The 25,758-nt window shown below is 38.3% G+C and overlaps 1 protein-coding gene across 6 annotated transcripts in view; it reads left to right on the top strand.

The window, feature by feature from the left end:
* The window catches only part of kidins220a (kinase D-interacting substrate 220a), a 142,838-nt gene that overhangs the window by 64,919 nt on the left and 52,161 nt on the right, over positions 1 to 25,758 (top strand). The window contains exon 24 of one of the 6 annotated variants that reach the window (XM_057860417.1): positions 10,183 to 10,867. The exons of the other annotated variants lie outside the window; for them this stretch is intronic. Coding sequence (XP_057716400.1) covers positions 10,183 to 10,429 — 247 coding nt within the window. The 3' untranslated portion in view covers positions 10,430 to 10,867. Of the gene's footprint in view, positions 1 to 10,182; positions 10,868 to 25,758 lie in introns of those variants that run through there. 6 annotated transcript variants of the gene reach the window in all.

The following is a 25,758-nucleotide window of genomic DNA, read 5'->3' on the forward strand; positions in this document are numbered from 1 at the left end:
GAAGTCAAGCGAGCTGTCTTGTCTTATTTGTATAATACACATTATTTAAACATTACCAGTGCATAACACATTATTTTCTAATGGAGAAATTTCTTTCTGAAATTAGAATTGAAAGTGAACCAGCGTTACGAAATGGATTGTTTTCTATCTTGGCTCATCTACTGTAATTCCTCAGCTGTACTTTTTTTTTTTCTTGAAATGTTCCGCATGTTTGTTGTCAGTTTTATATTTATCCCTTTTCACTTGCTGAATGTGCCGGGCCATTTTTTTCCCCCTCAAACGCAATTTTAATTGGCTGATGACTTGACCCTCCGCACCCCCTTCTCCCGCCACACAGATGCACACGAACACTCATACAACCCTGCCGACAGAAATCAACATGCCACCTCCTTCAACCCCTTCGACAAGGAGGGATATTAGTTTTTTTTGCCAGCACTAGCCACTGTAAGCAAGGTAAAAAGACATCAATGTTGTGGAGGTGGGGAAAACACCACAAATTTTGCTACTAAAAATCCGACATGCATCAGAGTTAGCATAGCATATCAATCTGTGTTAATTTGCTAATTTCCAAAACTACTGCGGTGAGGACAGCCTCCACAAGAAACAACGACGTCAAGCTAGCCGACTTGTCTTAATGTATGATATACATTATTTAAATATTACCTGTGCATAACACATTACTGTCTAATGGAGACATTTGTTTTTGAAATTGGAATTGAAAGTTAACCAGCATCATGGAATGGATTAGTGCTGCAACGATTAATCGATTAACTCGAGTATTCACTTAGAAAACAATATTCGAATTAAATTTTGTTGCTTCGAGTAATCGTTTAATTAAAGTGGCGTTGTAATGGTTTATTTTGAAAGCGTTTGCATTTAATTTTATTGATTAGGGCAGATACACTGCCCTCTGGTCTGCCTCTTTTCACATGGCTGAATCCAACTGCTCCTTGTTAAGTAAGACCAATGTAAAGCTAAGTTTTTGTTTGAGCTCATGTCTTTTAATGCATTCATAACTTAGTTTATAGGTATTTTTAGCCGTGTTTTGTGGGAATATGTGTCTGAACCATTTGTTAAGAGCATTGTAAAAAAAAAAAAAAAATCTTTAGCATTTGATCGCATTTAAGCTAGCGGATTTATTCTATGTAAGTTAGGCAATTGTTCTTTTTTTGTATATAGATCCTCATTTAAAAGACAAAAAAAATTATACCGTTTGAGGCTAAGCTCTGGTATTTTTAATTTTTCATGTTCCTTATCCGATTACTCGATTATTCAATCTAACTAGTCCATTGATTAATCGACTACTAAAATATTCGATAGCTTCAGCCCTAGAATGGATTGTTTTCCATTTCGGCTCATCTACTTGCTCAGCTCGATCTTTTTTTTTTCTTGAAATGTTCCGCATGTTTGTTTGTTATTTTGTTTTTATTTACACATCCCCATGGTTAAGGATGCAAGACCACAAAGAGCCTGTAGTCAATGAGTGTTCAAAAATATTTACTTTCAATTTAGTCATCCATGGGTTAACCTAGATGAAAGCTATTATATTAAATCTGAACATCACCTGAGAAGGATTAAAGCTACAGTCCTTTTTCACACTAAAGAATCATTTAAAAATAACCTTTGAGCGTCATTAGGCACGGTTTAGCCATTTTACGATTTACAAAACGCTAATGTTATGCTCAGAAGCTTATAACGAGAAGAGAGGAAGAGCTGGCTGCCTTGTGACTGAGATGCAGGGCGACAGCTGACCTATAAGGGCTGACTCACCCCCACATTCACTTCAACACTAATATATTCACTTATTAACGCTCAGGGGAAGTGCAGTACTGCTGTGTAAGAACTTGCTCGGCTGAAAAAAATCAAATGTGTGCCGTGCAAGTGCATTTATTAATATCTTACAATATACAGTTACTGTATTTTTAGTCAAAATGAAGTTAGCGACACTTCAATGTCACTGTTTCCAAAATTACATTTTGCTGCACTAAATCTGGATGACCCACATAATGACTTTAAAATCATCCAGTTGAAAATGGTCGTTTTACACGAGTGATATTGTTGCATGCGCGTAAAGCTTGCCAGATATTCCACGTGCAGGACTTTAATTATCTTTGATTTCAACCAGCTCGCAAATAAAGAACCATTTTTATCACTAACTTGTCTCATCTCTGTGTTGGTGAGTTGTTTCAGACAATATAAATATATATATAAATATTAGGGCTGTCAAACGATTAAAATTTTTAATCTAGTTAATTACAGCTTAAAAATTAATTAATCGTAATTAATCATAATTAATCGCAATTCAAACCATCTATAAAATATGCCCTATTTTTCTGTAAATTATTGTTTAAATGGAAAGATAAGACACAAGATGGATATACAGTATACATTCAACATACGGTACATAAGTACTGTATTTGTTTATTATAACAATAAATCAACAAGATGGCATTAACATTATTAACATTCTGTTAAAGCGATCCATGGATAGAAAGACTTGTAGTTCTTAAAAGATAAATGTTATTACAAGTTATAGAAATTTTACATTAAGACCCTTCTTAATGTTTTCGTTTTAATAAAATTTGTAAATTTTTCAATCAAAAAATAAACTAGTAGCCCGCCGTTGTTGATATCAATAATTACTGACACAATGCTCATGGGTGCTGAAGCCTATAAAATCAGTCGCACCCAAGCGCCAGCAGAGGGCAGCAAAACTCCACAAAACACGATTAACAAGTGGGCATTTCACTATACTGTCATTTAAATCTGTCTGAGCGGGGCATGTGCGTTAATTGCGTCAAATATTTTAACGTGATTAATTTAAAGAATTAATTACCGCCCGTTAACGTGTTAATTTTGACAGCCCTAAAAAAATATATATAAATATTAGGGCTGTCAAACGATTTAAATTTTTAATCTAGTTAATTACAGCTTGAAAATTAATTAATCGTAATTAATCGCAATTCAAACCATCTATAAAACATGCCATATTTTTCTGTAAATTATTGTTGGAATGGAAAGATAAGACACAAGATGGATATATACATTCAACATACGGTACATAAGTACTGTATTTGTTTATTATAACAATAAATCAACAAGATGGCAGTAACATTATTAACATTCTGTTAAAGCGATCCGTGGATAGAAAGACTTGTAGTGCTTAAAAGATAAATGTTTGTACAAGTTATAGAAATTTTATATCAAACCCCTCTTAATGTTTTTGTTTTAATAAAATTTGTAAAATTTTCAATCAAAAAATAAACTAGTAGCCCGCCATTGCTGATGTCAATAATTACACAATGCTCATGGGTGCTTAAGCCCATAAAATCAGTCACACCCAAGCGCCAGCAGAGGGCGACAAAACTCCATAAAACACAAGTAACAAGTTGGCATTGCACTGTGCTATCATTTTAATCTGTTTGAGCGGGGCATGTGCGTTAATTGCATCAAATATTTTAACGTGATTAATTTAGAAAATTAATTACCGCCCGTTGGTAAATGGTGTTATATAGCGCTTTTCCACCTTTCAAGGCGCTCAAAGCGCTTTACACTATCTCGCCATCCACCTACTGGTGACGCAGCACCAGGAGCAATGTGGGGTTCAGTGTCTTGCTCAAGGACACTTAGACGAGTTCATCAGGGTGGAGACTTGAACCCACAACCTCTGGGTTGGGGGACAACTACTCTACCACTGAGGCACGCCACCCACGCAATAATTTTGACAGCCCTAATAAATATACAGTGGTATGATAAAGTATCTGAACCTTTTGGAATTTCTCACATTTCTGCATAAAATCACCATCAAATGCCATCTGTTCATTGTTAAAATCACACAGATGAAAAACACCCAAACATTTATAGGTTTTCATATTTTATCAAGGATAGTGTGCAAACAATGGCAATAGGGGGAAAAATAAGTGGGTGAACCATCACATTTAATATTTTGTGGCCCCTCCTTTGGCAGCAATAACTTCAACCAGATGCTTCCTGTAGCTGCAGATCAGTCTGGCACATCAATTAGGACTAATTTTGGCCAATTCTTCTCTACAAAACTGCTGTAGTTCAGTCAGATTCCTGGGATTTCTGGCATAAATCGCTGACTTTAGGTCATGCCACAGCATCTCAATGGGGTTCAAGTCTGGACTGTGACTTGGCCACTCCAGAACGTGTATTATGTTCTTCTGAACCCATTCTGAAGTTGATTTACTTCTGTGTTTTGGAACATTGTCTTGTTGCAGCATTCTTCCTCTGTTTAGCTTCAACTGTCTGACAGACGGCCTCAGGTTTTCCTGCAAAACATCCTGATAAACTTTTAAATTCATTCTTCCATTAATGATTGCAAGTTGTCCAGGCCCTGAGGCAGCAAAACAGCCCCAAATCATGATGCTCCCGCCACCATGCTTCACGGTGGGGATGAGGTGTTGATGTTGGGTTGCTGATCCATTTTTCCCGTTGTGTAATTCTCCGAAACAATTCAACTTTGGTGTCATCAGTCCTCAAAACATTTTGCCAAATCTTCTGTGGAGTGTCAAAACAAACGCCTTTTTGCAAAGATTAAATGAGCAGCAATGTTTTTTTAGACAGCAGTGGCTTCCTCAGTGGAGTCCTGCCATGAACACCATTCCTGGCCATAGTTTTACATATAGTTGATGTTTGCACATAGATATTGGATTGTGCCAGTGATTTCTGTAAGTCTTTAGCAGACACGCTAGGGTTCTTTTTTACCTTTCTGAGTATTCTGCGCTGAACTCTTGGCGTCATCTTTGGTGGACGTCCACACATTGCTAGAGAAGCAACTCTCTCCATTTGTAGACAACTTCTCTGACTGTCGATTGATGAACATCCAGACTTTTAGAGATGGCTTTGTATCCTTTTCCATCTTTATACAACTCAACAATCGTTGATCGCAGGTCTTCAGACAGCTCTTTTGACCGAGCCGTGATGCACATCAGACAATGCTTCTCATCAAGACAATTCTTACCAGGTGTGCGTTTTATAGTGGGCAGGGCAGCTTTAAACCACTCATCAGTGATTGGGCACACACCTGACTTAAATTGTTTGGTAAAAGTTGGTTTCAATTGTTCTTTAAGTCTCCTTAGGCAGAGGGTTCATTTACTTCTGTCATTTTTTGCATACTATCCTCATTAAAATATAAAAACCTATAAATGTTTTAGTGGTTTTAGTTAATGCAGACACTGTTATTACATCTGTGTGATTTTGACAAAGATCAGATCACATTTGGTGGTGATTTTATGCAGAAATGTGATAAATTCCAAAAGGTTCAGATACTTTTTCATACCACTGTATCCATGACATTATTGAATACATTTCTGAAAATATTACATTATAGCAAAACGCCATGTTTTAAAGTACGGTATTTTACAGACTATAAGTCGCACCAGCCCAGCCAAAAAATGTGCACTGAGGAAGAAAAACACATATACAGTCTAAGTCGCATCGGAGTCTAAATCAAATTTTGATGGGAAATGTATCTGATAAAATTACAAATGTATATACAAACATGTATTAGCTGAAACGACTTACTGCCTTATGTGGGCCAAACAAGAGCGCAGCTATCCTTCATCCATGTCAGACGTTTGAGTCTACTCCTCAGTCATACAAGGCGACAGTCCAGCCCGACCCAACGCTGCCACCAGAGGACAATGTATCCTCCATCATTAAACTAAATGCAATACTTTTGTACTTTTTGAATAGTTATTTTGAGATTTAGGGGTACTTAAAGGGTTAATTCCGATTTACACGGAAATTCAGGTTATGTCGGCAGCGTTGGAATAGAACTTGTTCGTAACCCTGGGACTACCTGTAATCCTGTTTTGTCGGGCTGCAACAATTAATCGATAAACTCGAGTCATCGATTAGAAAAAAAGATTCAGATTATGCTGCCTCGAGTATTCGTTTCAGTAAAGTGGCGTTGTAATGGTTAATTTTAAAGTGTTTGCATTTAGTTTTATTGATTTCGGTGGATACACTGCCCTCTTGTCTGCCTCATTTCACATGGGTGGATCCAGCTGCTCCCTGTTCAGGCCAACATTACCTTTTGTTTGAGCTTTTTTATTTTTTATTTTTTAATACATTCGTAATTTAGTTAATAAGTATATTTAGCTGTTTCTTGTTTGTAAAAAAAATTAGGGCTGTCAAACGATAAAAAATTTTAATCGAGTTAACTACAGCTTAAAAATTAATTAATCGCAATTAATCGCAATTCAAACCATCTATAAAATATGCCATATTTTTCTGTAAATTATTGTTGGAATGGAAAGATAAGACACAAGATGGATATATACATTCAACATATTGTACATAAGGACTGTATTTGTTTATTATAACAATAAACAAGATGGCATTAACATTATGAACATTCTGTTAAAGCGATCCATGGATAGAAAGACTTGTAGTTATTAAAAGATAAATATTAGTACAAGTTATAGAAATTTTATATTAAAACCCCTCTTAATGTTTTCGTTTTAATAAAATTTGTAAAAATTTTCAATCAAAAAATAAACTAGTAGCCCGCCATTGTTGATGTCAATAATTACTTACACAATGCTCATGGGTGCTGAAGCCTATAAAATCAGTTGCACCCAAGCGCCAGCAGAGGGCGGCAAAACTCCATAAAACACAATTAACAAGTGGGCATTTCACTGTACTGTCATTTAAATCTGTCTGAGCGGGGCATGTGCGTTAATTGCGTTAAATATTTTAAGGTGATTAATTGAAAAAAATAATTACCGCCCGTTAACGCGATCATTTTGACAGCCCTAAAAAAATTAATTGTAAAAAATTGTTTTTGTAAAAAAAAAAAAAAAAGTTAGCATTTAATAGCATTTAAGCTAGCGGACCTTTTGCTATGCAAGTTAGCCAATTGTTGTTTTGTTGTACATAGATCCTCATTTATTTACTTTTTTGTACTGTTTGCTGCTGACCTCAGGTATTTTAATCAGATTACTTGATTATTCGAACTAACTAGTTCATCGATTAATCGACTACTAAAATAATCGATAGCTGCAGCTCTCCTGTTTTGCGAGTTCCACTGTATTTGAACTGAACTGTCTTTTAAGGACGCAAGGAGAAATGTTGCGCGCTAATTGCCGTAGCTATTGGAGATCAGTTAAACCTCTAATCTGATGGAGAATGTGGAATCGGTTTATAACCTCATGAATTTGCATTTGTAATGAAAGGAGAAACTGTTGCAAGCTAACGGCAGCCGCAAATTACGAACAGTATACAGCAAAGATTCCTTGGAGGTTTTGACTCAAGGCATTTAAAGCAATCCTGATTAAAAAAAAGTTTGTGACAAGTTCTATAAGGGAAATAAACAAATTGAAGTGCGAGCTGCACATTAGCGTTGCGTTCCGCAGCTGACGATTCAACACGAAATGAAGCAAGTGGTGTTTTGGACGAGTTTATTACCGTTCGTGTTTGCACTGCTGTTTTCCTTGTTCACACGCTAATTGAATTTGAGATCGCAGCCTCGTGACTATCATATTCTCGCTCTTGCATGTCTTCATCTTTGGCGTCCTCTCAGGGGTCCGTTTTTCTCCAGGTTTGGCTGCCATTAGAGCCTTAATGACAACAAGCTAACTCGTGTCTCTGCCGCTTCATGGTGATTGCCCAAATGCGGGCTACCACTTATAAATACCATTAATACGCCTTTCCTGTTGATTTCCTTGATGTAGTTTCGAGTCATTACATTACATTTAGCCATTTAGCCCTGATGTAGATTAACTCCTGGATTTTCCTCAAGACTCACAACTATTATGTGTGTAATTGATTGCATTTCTTCTTCTGTGAACAGCAGAATGTTGTTCCTGAATGACTTTTCCAGTGTTTGGGAATTCCAAAAGAAAACCAGCATTTACATGTATTAGCTGTTATTTTGGCTGCCACCCATTTAGCATTAATTGGATGAATCTTGAGTCAGTGCACAATCCACTTTTTTTTTTAAACCCCTTCACTCCCAGCCATTTTCACCGTAGCAAGGCCCTTTGCTCCCGGCCGTTTTACTGGATTTTGACTGATTTTGCAAGGCCCGCAGAAAATTCTGTTCTATTGCTATATAAACATGGAACCCACCAAAAGAACGATTAGACTCTCTTCTTTCAGCAGAAAAAAAAAGTTAATTCATATATTTTTCCATTCTTTAGAAATCAGCATTAGAAAATAGCTTAGTTTGAGCAATTACCCAATTTCTGATGAAAAAACACAGAAATTGAGCTTCTTGTAAAAGCATACATTCCAAACATAACTTTGACTTTAACACAGCTATTTTTTGCTTTAGTTACATCCCAAACATCTGAATAATGTTTTCCTTTTACAAAATAAGATAAACAACAAGACAAATAGAGCTTTTGATAGCAAAGTAACAATTCATTTACACAGAACTGACTGAGAGATGACGCTGTTGTGGCTGCGACAGCCGTTGTAAACTTTTCCCTCATAGCCGCCTGTCTCATAAAGATGGATTTTTTTGGAGTCTTTCTTTTGTGGTGACCACTGCCTCGTAGCGGAGTTTGCCTGGGGAACTTGAGTTCCTGGGGGGGAACCAGTTTGGCTGTGTGTGTTTCTGGCTGATTCGCGGGACACTAGAGGGTGCGGGGGACGCGAGCGGCCGAGCACGGCAGCGCAGGCTCTGCTGGGCGAGCAGCACGTACTCAACGGCATCGTCCGCTGCACTGGTGGTCCCGGTCGTTCTGCGCGGTCGTCCAGCGCCTGGCATCCCGGGCGTCCTCCAGGTTGTTCTGGACATGCATTCGGTCATCTTCCGCCGGCGCCTCGGCCATGCGGCCCGGCCACTCGTTCCGTTGAATGGGGTTGCGGGTCTTACCAAATGCGCTACTGCCCTCCAGTGGACAGTTTTATTGCTTTAAAATGGATTTTCAGCATTGTGCTTTGGAGCTAAGTTGAATCAGAACCTAGAGGTGTCTCTTGTGAAAAAAAACGTATAGGACACTGAAACACTTAAAAATAGAACATATTTATACGTTTTTGGGAGCAAATGAGTTAACAAACCTATAATATGTTGCAGGAACAGCAACATTAACTGTCGTGAGTTGTTAATAAACGCATTTTAAAATGATGTCAAATATTGACATTGGTTTTTGAATATCAGTTTTGGGCTACCTTGCATGTTGCCTTTAAAGTAAATGTAGAACCTTTGTGCAAGGGCTGGTCAAAGCTTAGCACAGCAGTTATGCTAATTGACCATTAGATGTCTCCAAAGTAAGGTGCTTGGGATTTGTTATGTGTGCAGACCATTTGCATTCATGGTGCAAAAATTAAGTGAACAATCAATGATTGCAAAATAATGAATTATAAACTCATTACATATAACTACTGCGTAACCAGACAGAAACAGTCACTAATAAAACTAGAAAATTAATAAAATACAAAAATCTGTGCAAAAGCCCAGCAAAATGCATCTTGGTCATTCTATTGGCATTCTATTGGCATGTCCAATGATTACCTGCCTGTATTTGTAATGCTTTGGTCGCCCCCCTAGTGGCACTTTGGGTTAACTACTGTAAACGTAATTTAATTGTGATATATTCCTTTAAAAAAAAATGTGTTTTTAATTTTTTTTTTTTTTTTTTTTTTTTAATTATTGATATTTTGGCTCGTTTCAATTTTATTTCAATTCCAATTTTATTTGGAAAAACCTTGAAGTTATCATTTATCAGTATTAAAGCATCCAAAGTGGCATCAAGATACAATTAGCAATAAAACGTTAAGTGCACGACTGCATATAACGATATTGGTTTGATATTGGTGGCGGATTTTTGGAGTTGGACAATATGTGTATATCGGTTATCAGCAAAAAAGTCATATATCGTTTATCAGCTAAAACGTCATTATCGGACAACTATAGTCTTTAGTCATATTTTGAGGAAATAAAGGAATAGCCTGATTTCTTACAGTGGTATGAAAAAGTATCTGAACCTTTTAGAATTTCTCACATTTCTGCATAAAATCCCCATTAAATGTGATCTGATCTTTGCCAAAATCACACAGATGAATAAACAGTGTCTGCTTTAAGTAAATCCATCCAAACATTTATAGATTTTCATATTTTGGTGAGGATAGTATGAAAACAATGACAGAAGGGGGAAAAATAAGTAAGTGAACCATCACATTTAATAAATCAACAATCCTTGATCGCAGGTCTTCAGACAGCACTTTTGACCGAGCCATGATGCACATCAGATGCTTCTCATCAAGACAATTCTTACCAGGTGTGTGTTTTATAATAGTCAAGGCAGCTTTGAACCACTCATCAGTGATTGGGCACACACCTGACTTTAATTGTTTGTTCAAAATAGGTTTCAATTGCTCTTTAAGTGTCTTTAGACAGAGTGTTCACTTACTTACCGTATTTTTCGGACTATTGGTCGCAGTTTTTTTTTCATAGTTTGGCTGGGGGTGCGACTTATACTCTGGAGCAACGTATGTGTGAAATTATTAACACATTATTATATCATTTCATATGTTATTTTGGTGTTTTGGAGTGACACTGGTGGTGGTGTAAAATTGTTAGCATGTTCTTTATGCTATAGTTATCTGAATAACTTTTAATAGCTATTTTACGTTAACATACTGGCCACGTTTGCATTTCATTGTTCATGCATCATGTGACATTATCATACTGTACACTTATTCAGCATGATGTTCTCTATTGCATTTTCATTTTAAATTGCCTTTCAAGATGACATCTATTCTATGTGTTGGATTTTATCAAGTAAATTTCCCCCAAAAATGGGACTTATACGACTGCGACTTATATATGTTTTTTTTCTCTTCGTTGGGCATTTTATGGCTGGTGCGACCAAAAAATGCGGTATCCCCACACCACTCCTCTGTCATTGTTTGCATGCTATCCTCATTAAAATATGAAAACCTATAAATGTTTCAGTGGTTTTAGTTAAAGCAGACACATTTTTTTTTCATCTGTGTGATTTTGACAAAGATCAGATCTCATTTGATGGTGATTTTATGCAGGAATGTGAGAAACTCCAAAAGGTTCAGATACTTTTACATACCACCGTAAAAAGGAATAATCTGACTTTGTACGATTGCTTCCATACCACTCAATTGACTGAACTTCTACCAAATACAATGACCAATATTATATGCAGCTAATTAAATTGGATCGAGTTAAACATCTAGCATCCAGATGTTTAAATAAATAATTGCATGCACATTTAGGTTAATTTCTACACATGAGCATTGGACGTGACTCACAGGACTAAAGCCTATTATTATATTTTATTATATTCATAATTTAGGAATCTGATCAAAGTGTTAAACCTTGGATATTTCCAACATTTCTGTATAATTGTATATAATACAATAATATTGTATATAATTAGGAATACGACAGGTGGAATACTGGTTTGCCTGCTTGCCTCACAGTCACGCTTCAGATCTCGGCTCCTATCTTTCTCTGTAGTGTTTGCGTATTCTCTTTGTGCTTGCGTGTTAACTCCAGCTACACTGACTTCCCCTCACATCCCCCAAAATATGCTTTTTAAGTTAACTAAAGACCAAATTGTCTGTAGATGTGAGTGAGAATGTTTGTGAAATCCTACTTGTAACTTGCTTCTTGCCAATCAGCACATTAAACTGATAATAAACTGCTTTGGATAAGATTCATTAGAAACATTTACAGATCAAATGTGAACAGGGCCCAGGTACGATGAGCACCCACGGGCCCCTTGAGCCAAGTGGGGGTGGGTATTTAGTGGCTTTTTGCTCGCACGCTAGGAAACCGGTGGTTCCTAACCTTGCTAAAGGTACCAAACCGCAAGAGTTTCACATTTCATTTCATAACCCAAAATCTTTGATATCTTTGTCTGATTAGGACAGTGCACATCGACTAGGACAGGGGTGCCCTAGTCCAGTCCTCGAGAGACCCTATCCGGTTTGTTTTCCATTTCTCCCTCTTCCAACACACCTGACTCAAATAATTAGGATCATTATCAGGCTCCTGCAGAGCTTGCTGATGAGCTGATCATTTGATTCAGGTGTGCTCAAGGAGGGAAACATGGAAAACAAGCTGGATAGGGGCTCTCGAGGACCGGACTTGGGCACCCCTGGACTAGGACAACCCCTAGCAAAAAGTATGGAATCACCAGTCTCGGACGAGCACTCACTCGGACATTTTATCATGTAGAACAAACTCTGATAAAAAGCTTGATAAAATAATGAATTAGTCCAAATGTGCAACTCTTTAGCATTCAGAAACACTAAAAGAAATGAATAAAAAGCATTGTGGTGGTCAGTAAATGTTACTTTATAGAGCAAGTGCAGGGAAATATAAATGGAATCATTCCATTCATGAGAAACAAACAAAGAAATAAAAATCAAAACACATCTCTAGTATTTAGTAGCACCACCTCTGGCTTTTATGACCATTTGCAGTCTCTGAGGCATGGACTTGATGAGTATTCTCCATCAATTTGGTCCCAACTCTCTTTGATTGCAATTGCCAGATCATCCTTGCAGGTCAGAGCCTTGCTGTGGACCATTTTTTTTAATATCCACCACAGGTTTTCAATAGGGTTGAGATCTGGGCTATTTGCAGGCCATGACATTGACTGGATGAGTCTTTCTCCAAGGAATGCTTTAGCAGTTTTAGCTCTGTGGCATGGTGCATTGTCATCTTGAAAAATGACAATCATATTTTCAATTGAAGGGATAAGAAAGCTGTCTAAAATTTCAATGTAAACTTGTGCATTTATTGAAGATTTAACCACAGTCACCCATATCATCGAGGACTGAGGGAATTATGATGTTTTCTTCAGGCACTCATCTTTGTAAATCTCACTGGAACAGCACCAAACAAAATAATAATAATAATAATAATGCATTTTATTTATAACACACTTTACATTTGAAAAACAAATCTCAAAGTGCACATTGCCAAAAAAGAAAAAAATAAATAAATAAAATAAATAACAAGACTAAGAATAAAAGAGTAGAAGCAAAACAGACACAAGCACAGATAAAATCAGATACCAAACAAAAGTTCCAGCATCCTCACCATTTTGAGAGTTTAATCAAACCCACAAAGGTGATTCTCCAGATACCCAACTAGCTCAAAGGAAGATGAGTTTTATAACTTCTCTAACCACCCAAACTGTTTTGAGCTGTGCCAACATAATTGCACAAGGTTTTCTAATCATCTATTATCCTTCTAAGGCAACTACCAAGCACAATGTACCATTAGAACACTGGAGTGACGTTTGCTGTAAATGGGCCTCTTTACAAAACCGCGTAGATATTGCATTAAAACCGGACATTTCCAGCTAGAATAGTCATTTACCACATTAACTCATTCACTCCCAGCCATTTTCACCGGAGCAAGGCTCTCCGCTCCCGGCCGTTTTACTGGATTTTGACTGATTTTGCAAGGCCCACAGAAAATTCAGTTCGATTGCTATATAAACATGAACCCACCAAAAGAACGATTAGACTCTCTTCGTTCAGCAGAAAAAATGTTACTTCATATCTTTTTCCATTCTTTAGAAATCAGCATTAGAAAATAGCTTAGTTTGAGCAGTGTTCCAATTTCTGATGAAAAAACAGAAATTGAGCTTTTTGTGAAAGCATACATTTCAATTCAAACATTCAAACAATTCAAACAACAGACTGTAAATGCTACCACTAGACACCGCAATGTGTAAGTGATTGAACCAAACTACTGTAACAAAAAATAGATGCAGTGAATTATTCTGACCAGCAGGTGGGAGCAATGCCCCGCAAATGATCAACTGATTTCCCATACTATTGTGTAAACTGCAAAGCCAGAACAGTACATGTTATCTGTCCTATTATAAGTGTTATTGGAAATATCGGGATGACGTCATAATTCCTATTATCGGACCAATAATTATCGTGCACCAGTACATGGAACCCACCAAAAGAAAGATTAGACTGTCTTCTTTCAGCAGAAAAAAAAGTTAGTTCATATCTTTTTCCATTCTTTAGAAATCAGCATTAGAAAATAGCTTAGTTTGAGCAGTTTTCCAATTTCTGATGAAAAAACAGAAATTGAGCGTTTTGTGAAAGCATACATTTCATTTCAAACATAACTTTGACTTTAACACAGCTATTTTTTGCTTTAGTTACATCCCAAACATCTGAATAATATTTTCCTTTTACAAAATAACATAAACAAAAAGACAAATAGAGCTTTTGATCGCAAAGTAACAATTTATTTACACATAACTAAACTATTGAACTGTTGAACTATTTGCGCACATCACAACGGGGAAGGCTCTCGGCTGCTCCCGGTTGAATAAGGTGGCTCCCAGTAACCGGATGAGTCCGGATCAAGATCAGTCTCACTTTTTTCATCATCTTCATCATTGGTTTCAACCTCGGGCTCAGGAGTAACGCAACGTGAGCTCCGCAGAACGCGTGTGGAATCTGACGCCGTTGTGCGGATTTTTAAAAAATCCTTCTTTGGTGATGGTTTCGTTTTCTTTTCTAAACACTCCTCCACTGTCGTTCGCCTTTTTTCCCCCGATCGTTTTCCACATTTTTCTCAAATCGTCACGCGTCTTCACAAGATCCCTCCAACTACCGTTTCTTCACTTCCTTTCTTGGCCCAAGATGAGTACTTACAAAATGTGCTACTGCCCCCCAGTGGCCAGTTTTATTGCTTTAAAACAAGTTTTGAGCATTGTGCATAGCAGTTTAGGTGCAACAGAACATCGAGATGCCACTTGTCAAAAAAAAAAAAAAAACGTAAAAGATGTATAAATACGTTTTTTGGACACTGAAACAATTAAAAAAAGAACGTATTTATACGTTTTTGGGAGCAAATGAGTTAATAATGTATAGCGTGTTTTTCTGATTAGCTTAATGTTATTTCCATTGAAATAAATATGCTTTTATTTCAAAAGGAGGAAATTTCTAAGTGACCCCAAACTTTTGAACGGTAGTGTATATTTACTGTCAATTTCTGCCACACATTGCCGGTCCGTAAAAATAAGGCCCACATTACACAAAAAAGGTTGGGGACCACTGCTACCACTAAAAGGCTCAAGGGTGGCCGCACCCCCAGCATAGTATTGTCATAGAACTCACTTTCTTTCCAACAGACAATCTGACTCTTAGCTACAGTTATCCATTGGGAGTACAGGCCTGCCAACACTTGTCAATCAAATAAGACTCTTGGAGCTGACTTTGCCAAACTTCCACTGTCCTTAAGGATACAGTTTTGATTTCAGTAATACATATTACTTCTCATTCGATGTTGATCAAGTGTTATTTCATTTGCCCGTGCCACCACATTGGCCAGACATGAATTCACCAGCCAAGAAGTGAGTGAGACGCTCCTGCGAAACACAAGGGAGCAAGATCCGACAGACCGTCATGCAGATTAAATTGAGGGGCACGGTCACCCCTGTACCACAGAGCGCACGCTCAGACACGATGACTTACTTTGCAATCTGTACACTAAATGTTTAATTTTCACTTTTGAATAAGTTTTCTGCGTCTGGTTCTGTTCAGTCCCAGCAGTGGGTTTATTCTTGGATGCCCAAATTCTGTTTTCAGCCATAAAAAGTGCCATCGGTCCACTGAGCAGGTTCCTGCTCTGCTCTGACATCTGGTGCCCTGTGTGTGCCAGGATGCCCCTGCTGCACATAGAAGTGGCTTTCTGGCCCGGTACCTGAATCTTCTGATCATTACACAAACCCACATACACACAACCTAATAGATGCCACAACACTTGACCACATGTTCGCACCCGAGTTGTAGTAAAAGTGCAAACACGCAAACTATCTTTGCCAATGCAATCGAACATATGTCATCCGCAAGTCACACCTAAAAACGGTGCTTGTGGTTCTTTGCAACGCAGAAACACTCACTCTCTCACCAGTGCATGAGCATATGTCACCCTCAGTTCCTCAGAGAATCCGTGTAATTAATCAGACCCCGAGATGCCGGCTGCGTTCGACAAACAAGCATATTCACACGGCGCAGGAAGCGGAACTCCGCAAACAAAACTGCTGTCAGGTGAGGTTAAGGACAAGAGCTGAGAGCCGGGATTAAACAGGCATTGCAGGCTAAATTATTGAAGAGTTTGTTATTGTCTTGTTGTTTGCCATCTCCCACCTTGTTTCACTTTAGGGCCAGTGTTGTTTTTGGTAGTTGTTTTAAGTCTTTTGTATGTTAGTAGGGTTAGGTCAGAGGTGGGCAAACTATTCCAAAAAGGGCCGCAGTGGGTGCGTGTTTTTGTTCAAACCCATCATGAGGACAGCCTTTCATCAATCTGGTTTCATACAGTCAGTTGATTGCAGTCAGGTGCTTGTTTTCACTGAAACCTGATTGGTCAAACTGTCTGTGTTGAATCAGTTGGTACAAAGACCAGAACTCACTGCGGCCCTCGAGGACGGGTTGCCCACCCCTGCGTTAGGTGGTTGTGTGCCAATTATAGAGGGATCACACTCCTTGGCCTCCATGGTAAAGGCTATTCAGGGGTGCTGGAGAGGAGGGTCCTTTGGGAAATCAAATATCTGATTCCGGAGGAGCAGTGTGGTTTTTGTCCCGGCCGTGAAACTGGACCAGCTCAACACCCTCTGCAGGGTCCTCGAGAGTGCATTGGAGTTCTCCCAATTGGTTTAAATGTGTGGAGAAGGCGTTCGACCTTGTCCCTCGGGGAGTCCCATGGGGATGCTTTGCGAGTACGGGGTACCGAGCCCCTTGGTAAGTGTTGTTCGGTCCCTGAATGACCGGTGCCAGAGTTTGATCCGTTACAGACATAATATGTTACACTCATCCAGAGTCTATAGTTTTGGCTTAAGGTAGGGTTATCAAATTTATCCTGATAATGGCGGTAATTAATTTAAAAAAAAAAAAAGTATCACGTTAAAATATTTAACGCAATTAATGCATGCGCTGCACGACCCACCCACGCATCGTCGCGCTCAATCTGTAATGGAGCCGTTTTACGTATATAGAGAGCTAAAAGGCAGCGTAAAATGATTAGAGTGAATTTTGGAAGCCTTTGGAGCCTTTTTTTAATTGTCTAAAGCCTTACAATCCCTCTCCCTACGATTAGAAATATCGTGGGAAGCAATGTGGGGAAGCAAGGTAGTAATTGATCTCTTTCTTAACACCCTATGTTATTTCGCAACGCAGAGAAGATATATCAATTGGTAGCACTACGTGGTTCCACTTCCCATCATGCATTTGGGCATGGCTACAGTATCATTTACTGAAAGCTCAACAAATACACTAGATGGCAATATTTAGTCACAATATACAAAGTCACATTTGTCCTTTAAGAATTACAAGTCTTTCTATCCGTGGATCCCTCTCACAGAAAGAATGTTAATAATGTAAACGCCATCTTGAGGATTTATTGTCATAATAAACAAATACAGTACTTATGTACTGTATGCTGAATTTATATATTCGTCCGAGTTTTATTCATTTTTTTCTTAATGCATTGCCAAAATGTATATGATCGGGAAAAATTATCGGGAATTATTGGAATTGAATCGTGAGCAAAAAAAAGCAATCGAATCGGGAAATATCGGGATCGGCAGATACTCAAACCATAACGATCGGGATCGGATCGGGAGCAAAAAACATGATCGGAACAACCCTAATCACAATTTACTAGTAACATGACGGTCTGGGAAAATTTGTTGTAGAATTAATTCGCGCATGCTTTTTTAAACATAAAATGACTGCCAAATTTTGAATTGTAAGAATATATATTGAATATGTATATTCAACTGTAAATTGATAGTTTTCTCATAAGAGACACCTAAACCATTTTTTGGGGTAATCACATTGAGAATGAATATATAGACATGCAATTCAGTCTTAATTAGAGACACTCATCTAAAGTGCTGAAACATTAAGATGACACTCACCATTTAGTGCTACTTTGATTATTGTAATTTGGTTGCAATTATGTGCTGGGATAAAAGTGTCGCTCCAGCGCTCTTGTGGGTGATTCCCTTTATGTGAAATCCTTTCATACGATTTTAGACATCTCGCTGTGGAAGAAAACAGTGACCCTTATCTGTTTCTTCAGCAAGAATGCGTCCGCAACCTTTGAGAGGTGCCTCAAAATGAAGTTGATTTTTCCTATGTGACCTGTTGTTTGTCGGCGTACCTGTCACAATGTCTGCACATTATTTTTTTGTGTGTAAAACCACTTTTTTCCCCCCGAATTCAGGCTCAAACCCTGATAGAACGTATGCTTTGCATTTATGTAACGACTTAGACGATGTATTCTGTAAATATAAGAATATTGAATATGAACAATAGGATTATAGTGAGGGGTTTAGGTGTTGGGTGGATAAAACCCTTGGGAAACACTGTGAATTTCCAGGTTTGCGGTGAATCAGTAACAGGCACACTTTTGCAAAATAGACAATGTCTATTGATTAGAAAATGCAGAATAAATGAGATTTATTGATTACAATCCCACAAGAGCAAGCAAACAAGTATCAACAAATGTCAACGATGGCACTAGATTTGAGTTTGTCAACCCCAGAATCCGCGCGTTACCGTTACAGCAAAACGAAATGTCCCTTAGCAATGAAAATCGCTTACCGTGACAAATGAGCGGGGAGCCAACACACTCCGGTAAGGCGGCGAAGGAACAAAGCCAGGCGATCCGTACGTGACCCACTGGCGGACTTCACGGGTCGCCCAGAAATGTCCGGTTTTTGTAGAGACGCGCCCCGCCGAGGTGGAGGGGCCAACCTCCGTCTCCGAGCGGCGCGGCCCTGCCCATTGACAAACATTAAAGCTACTTTTGGTTCATCCCCCTTGAAAAAGGGCTTTTCACATTGGACAAATGAGCTGTGCTGTAACGGTAACGCAGGGATTTTGGGGTTGACAAACTCAAATCTAGCGTCATCGTCGACATTTGTTGATACTTGTTTGCTTGCTCTTGTGGGATCGTAATCAATAAATCTCATTTATTCTGCATTTTCTAATCAATAAACATTGTGTATTTTACAAAAGTGTGACTGTTACTGATTCACCGCGAACCTGGAAATTTCGGAAAACACTGTCCATTCAAATCTACAGTTTGCTGTCAAGAAGTCTGTTTGAACTGGAAAGGGCCACGTGTCACTTCCATTTGAAATAGATTGGAGATCTGTTGCCGTTAATGGCAGCTAATTAGTTAAATCATAATGTATATCCCATTTCTACTTAGTACTTTTTCGTACAGGGCCAGATAGCTTTCAATGGTTATTTTTCCTTAAGAAATAAAATGAACGATGATAAACAGTTCATTTATTTATTTACTTGGGGTATATTTGTGTAATATTTTCTTCGACAATTTAAAACAAATTCAGGAACTATGCAAAACAAGTTCAAAATTTACTACGACCGCCCGGCTCTCTCTCCAAAGTTCTCATCAGCCCAGAGACTTGAAAGCACGACATTTTTTTTCATGTGGACAAAGCGCTGATATAAATATTGTCAATAGGGTTGTTCCGATCACGTTTTTTTGCTCCCGATCCGATCCCGATCATTTTAGTTTGAGTATCTGCCGATCCCGATATTTCCCGATCCGATTGCTTTTTTTTTTTGCTCCCGATTCAATTCCAATTATTCCCGATAATTTTTCCCGATCATATACATTTTGGCAATGCATTAAGAAAAAAATGAATAAACCTCGGACAAATCTATACATTCAACATACAGTACATAAGTACTGTATTTGTTTATTATGACAATAAATCCTCAAGATGGCATTTACAATATTAACATTCTTTCTGTGAGAGGGATCCACAGATAGAAAGACTTGTGACTTTGTATATTGTGACTAAATATTGCCATCTAGTGTATTTGTTGAGTTTGCAGTAAATGATACTGTGGCCATGCCCAAATGCATGATGGGAAGTGGAACCATGACTGTGTGTAGTGCTACCAATTGATATATCTTCTCTGCGTTGGGAAATAACATAAGGTGTTAAGAAAAAGATTATTTGCTACCTTGCTTCCCCACATTGCTTCCCATGATATTTCTAATCATCGGGAGAGGGATTGTAATGCTTTAGCCAATTAAAAAAAAAAGGCTCCAAAGGCTGCCAAAATTCACTCTACTCATTTTACGCTGCCTTTTATCTCTCTATATCGGTAAAACGGCGCCATTACAGATTGAGCGCATCAATGCGTGAGTGACTCATTTATTTTCTTTAAACAAAATACACAACAAAATTTAATAAGGAGGAGACAGACTGTAATGAGTCTGTTTTCTTGATCAATTAGTTGTTCATAAATACAATCCAAATCCAACTTGAAAGCACACTCTCTTGTATGACAATATACAGTTTGAATGGGAGTTTGTGTTGAAAGGAGACTCTATATCATCTACAGTATACCTCATGGGAAACACAGCCTTCCTTAAGGCAAAGCAGTACCGCTTTTGTCCACCTTAGTTGCTAAAATTGACCAAAACTGAAAAGTTACTAAATGTTGCTTTTATTAATGTCATTAATCAGCCCTGAGATAAAAAAATAATAATCGGGCTGTGAAGATCGCTGCATGTACAGTGGGGCAAATAAGTATTTAGTCAATCACTAGTTGTGGAAGTTCCCCCACTTGAAAATATTTGAGAGGTCTGTAATTGTCAACATGGTTAAACTTCAACCATGAGAGCCAGAATGTGGGGAAAAAAACTCAGAAAATCACATTGTTTGATTTTTAAAATAATTTATTTGCAAATCATGGTGGAAAATAAGTATTTGGTCAATACCAAAAGTTTATCTCAATACTTTGTGATGTACCCTTTGTTGGCAATAACAGAGGCCAAAGGTTTTCTGTAACTCTTCACAAGCTTTTCACACACTTTTGCTGGTATTTTGGCCCATTCCTCCATGCAGATCTCCTCTACAGCAGAAATGTTTTGGGGCTGTCGTTGGGCAACACAGACTTTCAACTCCCTCCGCAGATTTTCTATGGGGTTGAGACCTGGAGACTGGATAGGCCACTCCAGGACCTTGAAATGCTTCTTACAAAGCCACTCCTTTGTTGCCCTGGTTTGGGATCATTGTCATGCTGAAAGACCCAGCCACGTCTCATCTTCAATGCCCTTGCTGATGGAAAGAGATTTTCACTCAAAATCTCTTGATACATGGCCTCATTCATTCTTTCCTTTACACAGATCAGTCATCCTGGTCCCTTTGCAGAAAAACAGCCCCAAAGCATAATGTTTCCACCCCCATGCTTCACAGTGGGTATGGTGCAATTCAGTATTATTTTTCCTCCAAACAAAAGAACCTGTGTTTCTACCAAAAAGTTCTATTTTGGTTTCATCTAACCATAACACATTCTCCCAGTCCTCTTCTGGATCATCCAAATGCTCTCTAGCGAACCGCAGACGGGCCTGGATGTGTACTTTCTTCAGCAGGGGGACACGTCTGGCAGTGCAGGATTTGAGTCCCTGGCGGTGCATTGTGTTACCGATAGTAGCCTTTGTTACTGTGGTCCCAGCTCTCTGTAGGTCATTCACTAGGTCCCCCCTTGTGGTTCTGGGATTTTTGCTCCCCGTTTTTGTTATCATTTTGACACCACGGGGTGAGGAGGGAGTTGAAAGTCCGTGTTGCCCAACGACTGCCCCAAAACATCACTGCTCTAGAGGAGATCTGCATGGAGGAATGGACCAAAATACCAGCAACAGTGTGTGAAAAGTTTGTGAAGAGTTACACAAAACGTTTGGCCTTGTCAGGAAATGCACGGGCAGGCATGTTGTGTGGACCCAAATGCAGTGAAACAATAATGCAAGGCAGGTGGCAGAGAACTCAAAAATAGGTTTTAATTATAACTAACAAAAGCACAAAGTACAACCAAAAGGACTGGGGATCAAAAAGGCAAGGTTCAAACAAAACTTACTTTATCGGAGGGACTAATACACGAGGGCTTGGACAGGACTTCGACATCTACATTGACATAGACAATGACGCAACAAGGAGTGAAAAGAAACTGGGAGCTTTTACACACACACACACACACACACACAGACAAGGGGTAACGACACAACGAGGAACAGGTGAGCACAGGAGGATGCAGATTGGAGGATACACTAGGAGGTACAACAGGTGAAATCAATGGGCAATCACAGGGACAAGTCACACTAGGAGAAAACCAACACAAAACCTAACAGGCCTCCGTTATTGCCAACAAAGGGTACATAACAAAGTCTTGAGAGGAACTTTTGGTATTGACCAAATACTTATTTTCCACCATGATTTGCAAATAACTTCTTTAAAAATCAAACAATGTGATTTTCTCTTTTTTTTTTTCTCTACATTCTGTCTCTCATGGTTGAGGTTTACCCATGTTGACAATTACAGTCCTCTTATATTTTCAAGTGGGAGAACTTGCACAATTAGTGGTTGACTAAATACTTATTTGCCCCACTATACATCCCGAGAATATATTGACCAAATTTAAACGTAATTTGTCAATGCAAATAGTAGCAAATAAATTCGCAATTAATTAATTAATCATCCTGTCTCATTTTGTTAGTGCGACCAGTTCACTGATGAACACATTCACCCATAAATGAACAAATGAATGATTGCATGATCAATCCCCAACAAGGTAGTAATTTGCTGCTAAATAGGGCTTCTACTGTACTTCTAGACATGCAGGTGACACTGGTGTGTGTGCAGCGACTTAAGCTAGTGCACAATATCTGTGTCTGTATGTGTGCGAATGGAAAGAACGTAACGCAGCATTCTTTGGTGCAAAATCCTTAAAGCCCCTCTCGGTTGTAAGCTGAGGTTGACGGATTAGTCTAATTGGTCTGAAACCTCGAAAAATGCTTTGTTCCATTGGAGTTCAAAGTCAAGAAAAGAATCATTTCAAATACAAAAAAACCCCTATACTTTTCTCTAATGGATGTTGGCTGTTCAGTCAACAAAACGAGTCAAATTAAGATTTCAATTTTTCACCGAAACAGCAAGAAATGAATGTATTGGGCATGTTACCGCAATGGGCAGCAATAGCTCTGATCGGTCCCTCTCTGTTTGCTCTTTGTGCTGGAACCGCTGGAAGGTAGGAGGGATGAATATAAATAGCAGCACAGGGTTGCAAAAGGGTCAACCCTGAACTTTAAGTGCATGGCAACTTTTGCCACTTTGCTGCAATGAGTCAACTTCTCTTTCGCTTAACAAACCCTCAAATCAGTGTTATCACTGTTACTTTCTGTTGTTGGAATGGCAATATCTCCTCTACTATAATTCACTGCATATCACAGAGTCGTCTCATCTGGAGTGAAATTGACCCAAACTGGTACTGTGCGCTGGAAACGCAGCTTAGTGTAATTATATCAGCATCGTGGCTTTTCAGAAATCAATGGAAAGCATCCAAGGAAGGCTAAGTGGGGAATTATCCTTTGCAGATTCTAAGACATTGATACGTGCCCTCGTCTTCTTACGTTTGCTTTGGAAACCATGCACGCTTTTATTCTGTAACTGACCACTGTGGTCTCATCTATGAAATCTATCTCATCAGGCAATGTATCTCATTTAAATGTCATGATAGAGCTCCTGAGCTACAGTGGTATAAAAAGTATCTGAACCTTTTGGAATTTCTCACATTTCTGCATAAAATCACCATGAAATGTGATCTGATTTTTGTTAAAATCACACAGATGAAAAAACTGTCTGGTTCACCTAAAACCACCTAAACATTTATAGGTTTTCATATTTTAATGAGGATAGTATGCAAACCATGACAGAAGGGGGGGAAAATAATTACCGTATTGGCCCGAATATAAGACGGCCCTAATTATAAGACGACCCCCTCATTTTCAAGACTCAAGTTTGAAAAAATACTTTTTGAACACCAAATTAATTTCTAGACAGAAAATAATTACAGTACATCTGAAACAAATGATTATAACAACATATTTGAGAGAAAAAGCATGTTGTTTTTCCTCATTCAAATCTTAATATCTGAACATTTAAATATGTAAACTTAAGTGCAGTCACATTCGTAAATGAATGGCTTTTGATTTTTGAAATGTAAATAAACCAATCTATTGTGATAAAACAACAAAATTGCAAGAACTGCATTAACCATCAAAGTGAAGTCTAACTGTAACTAGTCTTGAAACAAATCTGAATAAGGAAAAACATTGCAATAAAATAATGCAAACTGGTTAAACTAGTAGCTGAGATCTGTCATGACAGAACATCGCTTCAATGATATCTTGCGCCATCTAGTGTCGTGAATGGGGAGAAAAACTGAGATCTGTCATAACTAGTGATGCAACGATTAATCAATTAAGTCGAGTATTCGATTAGAAAAAAATATTCGAATTAAATTTTGCTGCTACGAGTATTCGTTTAGTTAAAGTGCCGTTGTGATGGTTTGTTTTGAAAGCGTTTTCATTTAGTTTTATTGATTTGAGTGGATACTCTGCCCTCTAGTGTGCTTCATTTGACGTGGTTGAATCCAGCTGCTCTCTGTTAAGACCAACATAAACTAAGTTTTTGTTAGAGGTAAAGTTTTTTTTAATGCATTCGTAATTTAGTTTATAGGTATATTCGGCCGTGTTTTTTTTTTTTTTGTGGGAATACGTGTTTGGACCATTTGTTAAAAGCATTGTTAAAAAAGTTAGCATATTATAGCATTTAAGCTAGCAGACTTTAGTCAAATATTCTTTTGTTGTACATAGATCCTCATATATTTTTATTAATTTTTTTAATACTGTTTGAGGCTCAGCTCAGGTATTTTAATTTTCTATGTTCCTTATCCAATTACTCGATTATTCGAACGAACTACTTCATCACTACTACTACTTCATTAATCGACTACTAAAATATTCGATAGCTGCAGCCCTAGTCATAACAGAACATCGCTTCAATGGTATCTGGCGTCATCTAGCGTCGTGAATGGATATAATGTCTACACCGCGAATATAAAACAATCCCCTCTTTTTTAATCTTATTTCATTGCAAAAAACACCGTCTTATATTCGGGCCAATACGGTAAGTGAACCATCACATTTAATATTTTGTGCCCCCCATTTGGCAGCAATAACTTCAACCACACGCTTCCTGTAGTTGCGGATTAGTCTGGCACATCGATCAGGACTAATCTTGGTCCATTCTTCTCCACAAAACTGCTGTAGTTCAGTCAGATTCGTCGTATGTCTGGCATGAATCGCTGTCTTTTGGTCATGCCACAGCATCTCAATAGGGTTCAAGTCTGGACTTTGACTTGGCCACTCAAGAACATGTATTTTGTTCTTCTGAAACCATTCTGTGGTTGATTTATTTCTGTGTTTTGGATCCTTGTTTTGTTGCAGCATCCATCCTCTTTTTAGCGTCAACTGTCTGAAAGATAGCCTCAGGTTTTCCAGCAAAACATCCTGATAAACTTTAAATTCATTCTTCCATTAAAGATTGCAAGTTGTCCAGGCCACGAAGCAGCAAAACAGCCCCAAATCATGATGCTCCCTCAGGTTGTCCTGCAAAACATCCTGATAAACCTTTGAATTCATTCTTCCATTAAACATTGCAAGTTGTCCAGGCCCTAAGTTAGCAAAACAGCCCCAAATCATGATGCTCCCTCCACCATGCTTCACGGTGGGGATGAGGTGTGGATGTTGGTGAGCTGTCCCATTTTTCCTCCACACATGACTCTGGTTTTATCAATCCACAACATATTTTTCCAAACTTCTGTGGAGTGTCCAAGAGCCTTTTTGCAAACATTAAACGAGCAACAATGTTTTTTTAGACA

The sequence above is a fragment of the Corythoichthys intestinalis genome, chromosome 15 (genome assembly GCF_030265065.1).
Source record: "Corythoichthys intestinalis isolate RoL2023-P3 chromosome 15, ASM3026506v1, whole genome shotgun sequence".
Lineage (NCBI taxonomy): Eukaryota > Metazoa > Chordata > Actinopteri > Syngnathiformes > Syngnathidae > Corythoichthys > Corythoichthys intestinalis.